Source organism: Rhododendron vialii, chromosome 1a, assembly GCF_030253575.1.
Source record: "Rhododendron vialii isolate Sample 1 chromosome 1a, ASM3025357v1".
Classification (NCBI taxonomy): domain Eukaryota; kingdom Viridiplantae; phylum Streptophyta; class Magnoliopsida; order Ericales; family Ericaceae; genus Rhododendron; species Rhododendron vialii.
This window is the reverse complement of record NC_080557.1, coordinates 15,235,819-15,248,285: the sequence shown is the minus strand read 5'-3', so window position 1 is coordinate 15,248,285 and position 12,467 is coordinate 15,235,819. Positions and strand designations below refer to the sequence as shown.

Below are 12,467 nucleotides of genomic sequence, written 5' to 3'. Positions count from 1 at the left end.
ACTCTTCCAGGTACCAACTAAAAGGGGCAGTTCAGGAAGGAGGGATCCCATTTCACAAGGTTCATGGGATTCCTGCATTTGAGTACTCGAGGAACGATCCCAGGTTCAGTGAGGTATTCAACAAGGCCATGATCGACCACAGCGCAATCGTTAACAAGAAAATCCTGGAGTCTTCCTACAAGGGTTTCGAGCAAGTCCAGAAGCTGGTCGATGTCGGCGGCGGTCTTGGTGCTACCCTCAAGTTAATCACCTCCAAATACCCACATATCACGGCTGTTAATTTTGATCTTCCACATGTTATTCAACATGCCCCGCCCTACCCACGTATGCTTTTCTATCCATTTTTATCACATTTCTCGGGCTACTAAGATGTTTCAGTTCGCCAAGTTGTCTAATCTGTTCGAAAAACCTATTTATCCAATCATATATTATAAGCTCATTACAAGCACGGTGATGTAACTTTTGTTCAGGTGTGGAACATGTTGGAGGCGATATGTTTGGAATCATTCCAAAAGGAGATGCCATACTCATGAAGGTGAATTTTAATACCCATATCACTTTAAATGTCCATTAGGTAAAATTGATTTTTTATTTTTATTTGTTTTGCAAAAAGATAGAAGTGTAGGTATGGTTCACCGTCACCTCTGTCAGGAAATATTGTCTCATCACACACTACCACAATTTGTAAGGGACCCCACCCAGGGGCAAAGCTCTTGTGTGGCCAGATGGGAGCCCTGACCCCACCAACTTTTTTAAAAAACAAATACTAAATTTTTATTTTGAGTATGGTTAGCATAATATGTATTTCAGTTTATAATTTAATCGAGGTTAATTAATTAATTTTTAATAATTTTACATTAGCTTATGAGACTTTTGAAATACTCTCATAATTAAACAAGTAATATGTACATGTGTGCTTTAGTAATTCAATAAAAACAAAAAGTAAATTCGTTTATTATTATGGCATTAATTGGACTTGAAATAATCGACTTGTATATTATAGGATGCGATAATACAAAAGATATATTGATTAATACAACGACTATATTTTCAAATGAAAATTTATCTCTTTGTTCTAGCTCAGCCACTTATTCACGAGCATCAGGGGGGGGTTTTGGCCCGATAGAGTTGTGCTTTGCATGATAGAGTTATGCTTTGCCTTGCCAAAGATCGGTTAAAAGCCCTTTTTCGGGAGCATGCAAGGATTTTTGTCCGATAGAGTTGTGCTTTGCTTGATAGAGTTGTGCTTTGCCTTGCCGAGATCGATCTCACCGCACTTACGTTAGGATTAAAGCTAAGGTCCCACCACGTGTAGGTATTGTCAAAAGTATAATTAGTTCGAATAAGGGGCTATGGAGAGACTCGAATCTGAATCTTGTCCAACCAAATCCGATCGAGTTTCCGCCATTGAACCTGTCCCTCGTTGTTGAGTGAGAAATTGATTACTAACCAAATTAAGGCGATGCCCATCATGTGTGATTTCTCCCCCTACCTGTTCCCTAGATATATGTTGATATCAATTTTGCATGATGTTTACATTTTCCTTTCCAAGACATGAGATAAAATCAATTATGCATGAAAGTAATTACGATGCATAATGCTCTTCTAATTTTGTCAAATACACTTAAGCTGATAAGGTACCGTGTTTTCAGTAGCATTCATTCATCGCTTTTTTCCCGTCGGCGAAAGTTAATATTGTTAGTATAGTTAGGTTAGCACGTTAGAGGAGTTGAACTCCATAATCTCCTAGCACCTGAGTGCACCCCTGATTAGGCACCTTATAATGCATTCATCTAATATTATGATTAGTGAAGATTACGATTACGATCAAGCAATCATGTGCAGTGGATACTTCATAACTGGAGTGACGATCATTGCCTGAAGCTGCTAAAGAATTGCTATAAAGCTTTCCCGGAAAATGGAAAGGTAATTGTGGTGGACGGAATTCTTCCGGTAATGCCAGATACTAGCGCTGCTACAAAAGGCATTTTCCAAATGGATTTGCAGATGATGGCTCAGCTGGTTGGAGGGAAGGAGCGCACCCAACCGGAGCTTTTGGCCCTGGCCACCGGAGCTGGATTTTCTGGCATCAGATTGGAATGCTTGATCTGTGACTTGTGGATCATGGAATTTTACAAATAATGTTAGCGTTTGGACCTGAGTTAAACTTGCATTAATTCCAGCTACAACAATAAAATTATAAAGAGCAATATCTAGGCCCGGCCCTAAGTTTTTGGAGGCCCAAAGCGAGATTTGAAAATGGGGCCTCTTATATCTGTCTATGTATTTGTTTTTCGACATAAGATGCAAGATCTCACTGTGGTTCAGTGGCACAATGATTGAAATATCTCCTATGTGCCTGATGTTGTGAGCTCAATTACAAAGTTCAAATCCATAAGAAGGTCTCGAATGCGTGACCTTGTGGATAAAACAAGGGTATCTTACCACCATACCACAGTTGCCAATTAGCTAGATATTCGACATATTTAATATATTCCGCCATTTGGGAGCTTTGTAATTGGGCTGAAAACTAGAGGCCCTAGGTGGTCACCTGGTGGGCTTGTGCCCAAGGCCCGCCCAGACAATATGGATGAGTCCAGTGAATATCTTTATTGCAATGTGCGATTGTCTCGGTCATCGATTCGATCTTGTCGACGTCTTGATAGTTTTGGTTCATTCTTATATCTTTTGATGAAATCTGTAACGCTTTCGGATTTTGCCGTAATAAAATAAAATAAAAACTCGATATCATGTGTCTGTCAAGTGGAACTCTCAGCTGCTAAAGCTGTGTTCCATTGTTTATCCATCAATTGTAGAAGACCTTTGTCTCATAGTTTGAACTTTGAACCAATGTTTTGAAAACCTGGACCGGAGGCTCCAACCAATTGGCTTGTCAACCGGCTACTTAACCGGTTGGGTTCGCTAAGAAAACCGTTTGTTTCAAATAACCATGCGCGTTTAACAGAACCACCTAAAAAAGACGATTAAATTGAAACGGTTAACCGATGCTGTTCCGAGAAATCAGCCCGCTAGAATCGTAACTTGAACGCGTGGCACATTGATTTAATGCGTTCCACAGTTTTTGTGTGTTCATGTGTTCTAGGAGACAGTCTTATATACAACTTCGATTTGTTTTTTTCGTACTTTTCTAAATTCTCAAGTTGAAACGAATGATAATTTCTCCTAAAAATTTTGAAGAAAACTATAGAAACAAATTACGCTAAGTAAATAATAGAGTACCAGATAAATATCACACCGATAATTTTGGGAAGAACTCAGTACTGAAGAGTGAAACACCACGCATGTTTTTTTTTTGATAGGTTAAAACACCACGCATGTTATTGGTACCTTATCCTTCCAGATTGCATTGAGAGAGAGAGAGAGAGAGAGAGAGAGAGAGAGAGTGTGTCCCATGTTCATGGTGTGAGAACCACGTGCAACGGACGATTCCGTACACATCTATTTTCTGATTTTGTGCATGTACGCTAGTGTCCATAGATGGGAAATCAAAAGCACGCGCCTCATCGCCTCTATGTGCTGCGCCTAGGCGCGCACTTTGGCGCCGATGCTTCGTGTTTGCTAATTGCGGCTAAGCTCTACCACTTGAAGCGCAGAACCTTTGCCTTGCCTCACCTCGCCTCTGCGCCATGGCGCACAAGGCGCTCGCTTTTTAAATCACTGCCGACTCCATATATATTATATAGCATCTACTTGTTTTCCAAATTCAAAGACAGCAAACATTTTGCAACCAAAATCAGGCAATTACTTGCAACAATACTTCAGGTAATACGCAGATCTTGACATTTGTTCCCCTTTCGACATCAAACAAGTTATACGAAATTCTCATTAAAATCTTCTCCATCCCATCTTTGCAGCAATTTCCTTTCACTCCAAAGATGCAGAAAGAAACTACATGCTCACCACACCTGATCAAAATATGCCGGCAGTACGAATTATTCTCATCGTTCTACTTCTCCAAACTTTCTTCACTGTGTATTTCCCTTTATTTATTTAGATTACATATTTATTTATAGGTACTACAAGAAGGTTTATTTATGCTGCAGCCACCCCTGTGAAAAACTGCATAGGACTGGAGCAAGGAGAGACAGAGTAGTCGAGCGGCTTCATCGCCCCAGACCCGCGTTTTTCTATGTGTTCATCTGATGAGATTTGTTTGCAGCGGCATTCCGCGCTACAAAAAGCCTTCTCTCCTCTGCAAAATGATGACGCATAAGTTACATATACCATTTGAATCTGTATTTTGTTAGGCAATAGAAGAAAATACTGGATTGCTCTTCTAAAGTGGCCAATGCAGAGGGAATAATATCTCCAAGGAACCAATCCCAGAAGGATTCAACACCACAAGCTGATACAAACAAGGTGCATTGTATGCATCATTCACAAAAAGTTAGACGAAAAAGAACAAAAAAAAAAATTGAAAGACCGAATAAGTGAAATTTTGCAAGCCACATTTTCCCTTCACGAATCCGGAATATTTATGGGTATAATGACAGCCAAAGCTGGGCTCTCTCCAACAAAACATCTTTTGAAAATATGAAGTTTTGAGCCGTTACAAGATTCTGTATGTTTCAGGGAAGCAGAATAATCCGTAGAAAGCTCGAGTCAAAGGAATAAGTACCTTGAATGCTTAAACGAAATATTAACTAGCTGGAAACCAACAAAAGCTGATTGTGGTTGCAAAATCTTCACATGTTTGAATGTCAAACGATGCTCAAAAGATTTGAACGGCAAAGTAATGGGGAGGCACAGATTGTCACGGAAAAGACAGGTAAAAATTTGGCTTGAGGTCTGCATTTGGATCGAGGATGTGCTTCGAAAATGAAAGAAAACTTCGTTTTCGCTACACAACTCCTTGGCCCGAAGGGCAATTCGCATCCCTTAACTTAGCAATTAGCATTGGTCTCTGGTAAAACAGAAGAAAAGAAAAGAAAACCTGGATCCTTGTCAAATGAGATCAGGAAATTTCACCGCGATGTTGTAACATGACAAGGATGTGTAATCAACAGAAAACACAAGGAAACAGCATCGCCAAACAGAACATGACTATTAAGTGATTCTGATACAAATGACAGGAAAACAGACATAACTTGGAACACAGATAAGTAGAGAACAGATATATAACTTCAGAGTGTTGATGAAGAACACAATCGACATCCTTGACCGATAACCGCCACATATCCCGATGGAAATAAATAATCTTGAATCTAATAACTAAGGATTATTGTCTACTCTAGATGAATATGCTTGTTTCCTAATTAATTCCACCAATAATGCACCTGGCATTACTTCCAGGTTCCAAGCATGACTACAGAATGTCTGCACGAAAACTATCTACCTCATTGAGCTAAACTCGAAATAGAAAACAAGGCTTGGATACGACAATATCCACTTTACATTCTCAAAACCGGATTCTTCTCTGAGAAGGTGAAAGAAAACAAGAGGATAAACGACGAATAATTCAGAACTCAAGGTTGCCGTGAAATAGCAGGTACTATAAGTTATTTCCAGCAATGTTTTCTGGCGACAGATCCTTTCATTTATTGTGTGGGTCTAAATCCTAAAATGACAAACTCAAATATGAAATCTCAGATTTCAGGCACAGCAAGATTCAAGACTGAGATTAGTTCTATTCACAAGAAATTCTTGGTATTGCAGAGTTCTTAGTCAGAAGCCCCATCGTCGAATGTCCTGTATTTTTCAAACACAGAACAAGTTTCCCAATTACCATGAGAAAGGACCCATCCACACACAGACTATAATAAGAAGAAATAACTTTTAGTGTCAATAATTGTTTCAAAATGATATGAGAAGTGTTCATATCCAACTGATACCAATTGACCAAAAATGCCCAAATACTCGGTACTCCTCCCTACAATTCCCTTTCACAGTCCTAAATAACTAAAACAACATGATGCCGTTTAAATCCTTGTTCCTTTTGGTCTTTGTATCTTTCTCAAAGATTAATAAAATGAAAGATCGAAATCAAGAAGAGAGCTGGTAAAATTAACAGATTTTCTTGATATGTCCTTTCAAAACATGCTAATAAACGAAAACCAGGCGTTTATGTAACAAATGATGGCCGTTTAATTTACTTAACAATCCTGCAGATCTACCTATCTCCACATATCACTAAATGTGTAAAATTCAGCAAGTAGTTCCCTAAATTAATCAGCTGCACAAATCATCTCAATATTCGGATACAAACCATTTATATAAAGAAATAGCACAAACCACACGCTATGGTGACCATATTTAGTGTCAATATCTCGATGACCGTGTCATGTGTCTTCAACGCAATAGCAAGTCTACCACTAAAGGATGATACCCCACATGGTACTTAAAAGGTTATCGAAAAGTCTATCCCACCGCTTTGCTTCACCGTTTCGTACACCGCTTAGTTTTCGGATCATTGATTGCCAAGACAGACGGTGAGATTGAGCGTTGCGGTGGGAAAGCAGTGAAACAGAGCGATGGGGTAGCATCGCTGAAATGTTATCACCAAAGTACCAGTGAAACAGTTCCTATACACTAAATCAGCAGGACAATGTGAAAAACTGACAATTACTTAAAAAAACAGCGAAGAACAGAATTACAGTCTTACAGATGTACCTGTACATGAAAATATCCAGCCCATGAAGCTGCTTCCTGCAAAGATAGCAAGAGTTCAGGAAATCCGCCGTCCGAAACACCACCGGCGCCGCCTTATCCGTCGCCCATTCACTAGCTGTCGTTTCAGACTCATTAGCCAAAACCCCATCAAAGTACTCTCTTTTCTTAATCAAATTGTTACCCATGTGCGAAATCACACAGGTATACTCCTCAGACAACTCCATCTCCTCCTCCTCCTCCTCTTCTTCCAAATGGGGTCCTCCGAATTTTGTGCTGCTGAGTATAGGAATAGGGTTGGATTTGGGGGATATCGTAAGAACAGAGGACCTGTTGACATTGTGATCCAGTTCTTTCATGGCAGCGACAATTCCAAGCCCAACCACCCCATTTGGGTTGAAGATCTTTGGAGACCTGGTGGTTGAGCTTTTGTGGTCATTGGTGGGGAAAAGGGAGTTTAGGTTGATGGTGAGTATCTTCTTGTTTCCTACTTTCAAATCAGCCATTTTTAATTTGGAGAATATTGTTTTTTGTATTATCTCACAAACCCAAGAGCCTCACCCTTCTCTCTCTCTCTCTCTCTCTCTCTCTCTCTCTCTCTCTCTCTCTCTCTCTCTCTCTCTCTCCCCCCTCTAATGATTTTCTCTGCTAGATTAACGGATATATGTTCAGATTTAAGTGTTCTTAGCAATTCAGATATGGGTGTAAAAGTGTTGAGAGAGAAGGGGGAGGGGGTGGTGAGGTTAGAGTAGTGCTGTAGAAGCAAAAGAAAGATTCCTTTCTAGCACACAGGTTAGAGAGAGAGAGAGAGAGAGCTTGTGGAGGAAGGAAGACCACTCTACTACTCTTCTCCTCTCTAAACTCCTGTGGTTTCAGATTGAGAGAGAATACAAAGCAGTCTCCAATCAATTATTTTGAATTAATTTAAGTCTGTGTTTTCCGGAAAAATTATTTGGTGGTCTTCGGCTATCGCCACATGATACCTAACACTCTTATCTGACCGCACATTTTTTTGTCGGGCTAGTACAAAATAGATGGATCCCATGAAAATATGCGATGGATAAGCATTGGAGCAATACGTGACGGTACCCCAAGACCACTCAATAATTACTCTTGTTTTACTATTCGCCTTACTGATATTTATTAATAAAACTACACTAGACCTATTTCATTTTCTCAAATAAGTACTTAAAAAATAAAAATCTGTTTTCAAGCTTAAAAGTAAAGAGCTTACAAAAATAAATTTTTAATTTTTTTTGCAAGATTTGATAGATCTCATTGACATCTATGAAACAAAATTCGTATTACATTTTTTTTTATTTCAGTAAACCTATTATTTTTAAACTTAATAATTATAAATACATATTTATTTTTTAAGGGGCAATAGCGGAAAGTCCACACACAAGTCTACGCACGCCTTGTGGAGCCTACTCCTGGCCCCATAAAAAAAAATTAAAATTTATAAATAATTTTTTGTATTTTTTTATGTGACTCGGTAGAAAATCAACTCTAACGAATATCGGTAAATGTGATTTCTGTATTTTATGCGGCCCGAAATAGGTCACACATAACGTACGGTGGACATAGCATTGTTGATAAAATTATGGGTACCCATGAGAAGTGTACCATCGTGCACAATCAGCGTGCAACATCCACTTTCAAATCCCACACAAAATGATCCATACATTTTTGGACGCACTTACAACTATTCGATTGAATTGATTTTTAACCGTGTCACTCAAAAAATGTATTTTAAAAGTAATGGACGATTCGAATGACTTTAGTGGAATCCGAAAGTGGGTTCCGCGGGTCAATTTAGTCGGTACAATTTTTCCGTTGCCCCTTGACGGGTTCTTGACTCTCTGTTTTTTTTTTCCCCCTCCCATCAAATGTTGGCATCCTTCACAATTTCCTTGTAGGTTCCCTCGAAATAAATGTATCGGAATCATTGGTCATTGTCCTGACCACTATTTGAGCATCTCAATGGGGTATTTACGTCATTTTACTACTGACACAGATTTGAGATACAATTTCCTTGTAGGTTCCCTTGAAATAAATTTTCGAAAACACTTCCGACACATAGACTTTTTACACAGATATTGCATAGATTTTTTGTGAGGCCCACTATGGGGTCCCACAAAATTATCCGAGACGTTTATTAATTTTAAAATATTTTTTTATGGATTCTCGTAAAAAAATCAGCTCAATCGGATACATGTAAGTGCTTGATGTAATCTTACAACTTTTCATTCAGAATCCATGAATAAGTTTTTCTCAAACTAAATTTTTTTTTATCGAAAATTAAATTATTTTCGCTAAACTAAAACATTCAACACATTTTTTTTCTACGAACCCTACATATTTTCCACAATTTATAGTTTAGTGGAAACAACTTGATATTTATAGACTACAATAAGTAGTCCAAAACTTAACGCTTCGCAAAAACGAATGGTTCCCAAGTTTGGATTTTTGTTTGTATGTCTTTTTCGAAAGCTTTTTTCACTGCACAATAATGGAGCAATTTTAAAATTGCTACAATTTTCTGCAATACGTAATTTTACTTTTGCATTTGAAAACCTATGTTTTTGTGGTAAAATTTGATTAAGATCTCAGTATCTCACACAATACTATTCCAAAACGGGTAAATTTCACTGAAACCCCTTGAGGTTTTTTAAATAACAATGAGATATGACAGAGTGAAACTCCTGTGATTTAGATGTGCGTTTCGCGAACACCTAAATTCACAATAGTCTAGCCAAACACATGATAGAATGAACCAAAATTAGCTTAAATCTAAACAGTCACCCTTTTTTTATGAGAAAATGTATTACAAAAGTATTTCACTTATTTAAATCAAAATGACATTTGTTTACACATTGAAGGAGTTCTTTTAATCAAAAGAGTACAATTTAATAATAGCTCTTCACTTTATAGTCGTTGAGAGAACTATTTTAGTAAGAAAGAACAGATTTATTACGTTTTGGTCAAAAAATGAGAAATTGATTTTCGCACTCCATTTTTTACTGATGATGCTCCAATTTTAACGTGAAGTTACTAGTAAACTTCATGAACAAAGTGGAGTACCATCAGTAAAAAGTGGATCACGAATATCAATTTCTCAAAAAATATTGTTAATTGAAAGCTTTTATTGTTTATTTTATTTCAAAACGTTCAGTTCGTCAATATAAGCTACTTTTGGCTAATGTCATCACATTTTTTGTCAAAGAATTGTCGATAAAATGAACATTGAAATCACAAGGAGGTTATAGTCATTTCTCATACATAAAGAGAGTAAATGTCATTAAGGAAAACATCAAGGGTGCCCATAGTACTGTTTCTAAGCTGTACCTTATTACTCTCTCCATCCGGATTTAATAGTTCTTTTTGAGAGTTCGTTCAATTGCCATTTTTCAATCGATTATATTTTGTAATTTATAATATTTTATGTAATTTTGAAAATATTGTCTTATAGAACTAATTGAGATCGATTAAATGAGATCCATATTTGATACTCCCTCCGTCTCTTTTTAAGTGTCTTGCTTCGTAACTCCAACTTATTAAAAAGACATCATCATTATACATTTCACATCAACTTTTTCCTCCACTTTCCCTACTTATCCATCATCGTTACACTTTTACTCACTAACTTTTCAAAATAAACACTAGATTCTAAATAAAAGACAGAGGGAGTATAAAATAGACAATGCACCAATTTTTATTCACTAATTTTATAAAATACACACTTACAAAGGGACAATCCAAAATGAAATACTGGATTCTAAATAAGAGACAGATGGAGTATAAAATTCATTACTAATTTAAAGATATAACTTATTTTTTATCTGATTAAAATTGAACTATCTCTATTATAAAATAGAATGGTGTAGGGACAAGTTGTTACAACGGCTTAGATTTGTTTGATCCAATGGTTAATGTGTGCTTTCCAATTCTCTTAAGAAAGTGCCCACAATTTTTCAAATATTTCACAAAAATGTCATAATTCCAACTCCTGTCATTTGGGTTCCCCCCCCCCCCCCCCGGCCGCCTCTCTCTCTCTCTCTCTCTTCTATCATCTTTCAAATCCCCACCGAGATCTACAAATCCCTTCGGAAGCTAGGCCAAAAAATATTCCTTTCGATTATAAAAAATAAAAAAACATTCCTTTGGGATTTTTAATTTATTCCGACAAAACTGGTTGAAGAAAGCTGCATAAAAATTAAGCTAAGAAAGTTCCGTTAAAGCAAAGGTAATGGTCTAACAAAGAAACTAGTCGTGTAAAACATTCCTTGGAGATTTTTTGGTGTCTGTTTCTTTTCAGGGTGCAAGTATTGTTTAAATTTCAATTTAACTGCTGTTCCGAATGGAATTTCTACCTTTTTTGAGTGCTCAAGAAATTTGGGTGATTTTTTTGGTATGGGTGGGTAGGTATGTTGTTAAATGTTACACATATCGAGTTTTGTTATTTTGACTATTCTTGACGTTCCATTTTGAATGATAGTTTAGTAGTGTAGTTTGCACCCAAGTCCATGTGTTTTCAGACCCTTCTTTTTCTTTTTCTCCCTTCCTTTTTTCTGTTGCCATTGGGTTGCCCGTGCCTACATGGGTAGAAATTGATGTAAGTCTTAGCTTGAATTTCAGAATAGTAACTCCATGGGTACAAAATTTTCAGCAAATTGAGTCAATTCCAATCGGGGTGGGTAGTGCCATATGCACGGGCAAACACTACGCCTCTGGTGATCGCTTACACTGAGGTATTTCAACAAAAACCTGAGTTCTCTGTAACTTTTTTCGATAGCCTATTTTTTTTCTCACGGTTCGAACTAATTTTTTTTTACTCTTTATATGATTAGTTTATGGCATTTGATAACTATTAATGATTGAAGTTACATTGAGGTTTTTGATTTATGGGTTCTAATATATTCTTTCATTTCAGCAAATGGATTTAATGTATGTGGTAAGGAATCCATAGTAGTGCTAATTTAATTTTTTTTACGCCGAAGGACTGGAACTCTTTTCTTCGGCCTGGTATTTACTAGGATTTCATAAGCAAATTGATAGTTTTTTGTAACTAGCTTAAAAGTTTAGTTAGGGAAGTGCCATAAACACGGATAATTCTCTTTCATGCCACTAAGAAGAGGATCACATACTACGCACTAATGAATTGATTTAGTGTTTGAGCCATTAGCTATCAAGTGCCATATGCACGAATAATTCCAATCAGGGTACGTAGTGCCGTAGGCACGGATAAACACTAGTGAATTATTAAATCCGAACGGATGAATTAATTCTTAATGGGAGAGGGTCCGACTCAGTTGCCCAAAAAGACTGAATGACCCTGTTGGAGACAATTATTATGCATCTTTTCGGATTCATTTCGATTATAAAAATTGTTCATTTTTCAAAGCTTGTGGAAATATTAACCTTATCAAAAATCGTCATAATCGGATTTCAACGGACAATATATCTCCTATAAATAAATGGCATCTGGTAATGCCAAAACGAAAAATGTTTCTGCCAAATTATTAGCGGTGGCTTCTCATTGAATCACTTATTTGCCCCTGCTAGATCCCTAATGGCCCATTTGGAACGAGTGATTTCGAGCGAGAAGAAAGGAGAGGGTGAGGAATCCGACTCTCACCCACGTTCGGGAGAGCCATTAGGCGAGAAAGGGGTGGGGAAGGAGAGAAACCGTTTCCTCTCAGGACCCCATTTCTGAATCGTGCCGGATGTGGCGCGATTCTGTGAGAAAGGAAAGGAAGGCGCGCGTGCGGGCCACGCTGGAGTTGCTCGCTCGTCGCCGGAGTTGCTAGCTCGTCGCCGGTTTTGGGAGATCGTCGCCG

General features: G+C 37.7%; 2 protein-coding genes across 3 annotated transcripts in view; one reads left to right on the top strand and one right to left on the bottom strand.

Moving 5' to 3' along the window:
• The window catches only part of LOC131306397 (caffeic acid 3-O-methyltransferase-like), a 96,752-nt gene extending 94,405 nt beyond the window's left edge, over positions 1 to 2,347 (top strand). For both annotated transcript variants that reach the window (XM_058332620.1, XM_058332610.1), the window contains 3 exons: positions 11 to 324; positions 471 to 535; positions 1,846 to 2,347. In XM_058332620.1, coding sequence (XP_058188603.1) covers positions 11 to 324; positions 471 to 535; positions 1,846 to 2,142 — 676 coding nt within the window. In that variant the 3' untranslated portion in view covers positions 2,143 to 2,347. The remainder of the gene's footprint in view (positions 1 to 10; positions 325 to 470; positions 536 to 1,845) is intronic.
• A 1,415-nt stretch (positions 2,348 to 3,762) lies between these two features.
• Positions 3,763 to 7,537, bottom strand: LOC131306408 (FCS-Like Zinc finger 14-like). The gene is made up of 2 exons (XM_058332630.1): positions 6,631 to 7,537; positions 3,763 to 4,213 (listed from the first exon to the last, which is right to left on the bottom strand). Exons 1-2 carry the CDS (start codon positions 7,131 to 7,133, stop codon positions 4,054 to 4,056), a joined length of 663 nt encoding a protein of 220 aa, XP_058188613.1. The 5' UTR covers positions 7,134 to 7,537; the 3' UTR covers positions 3,763 to 4,053.
• Between the last annotated feature and the right edge of the window lie 4,930 nt (positions 7,538 to 12,467).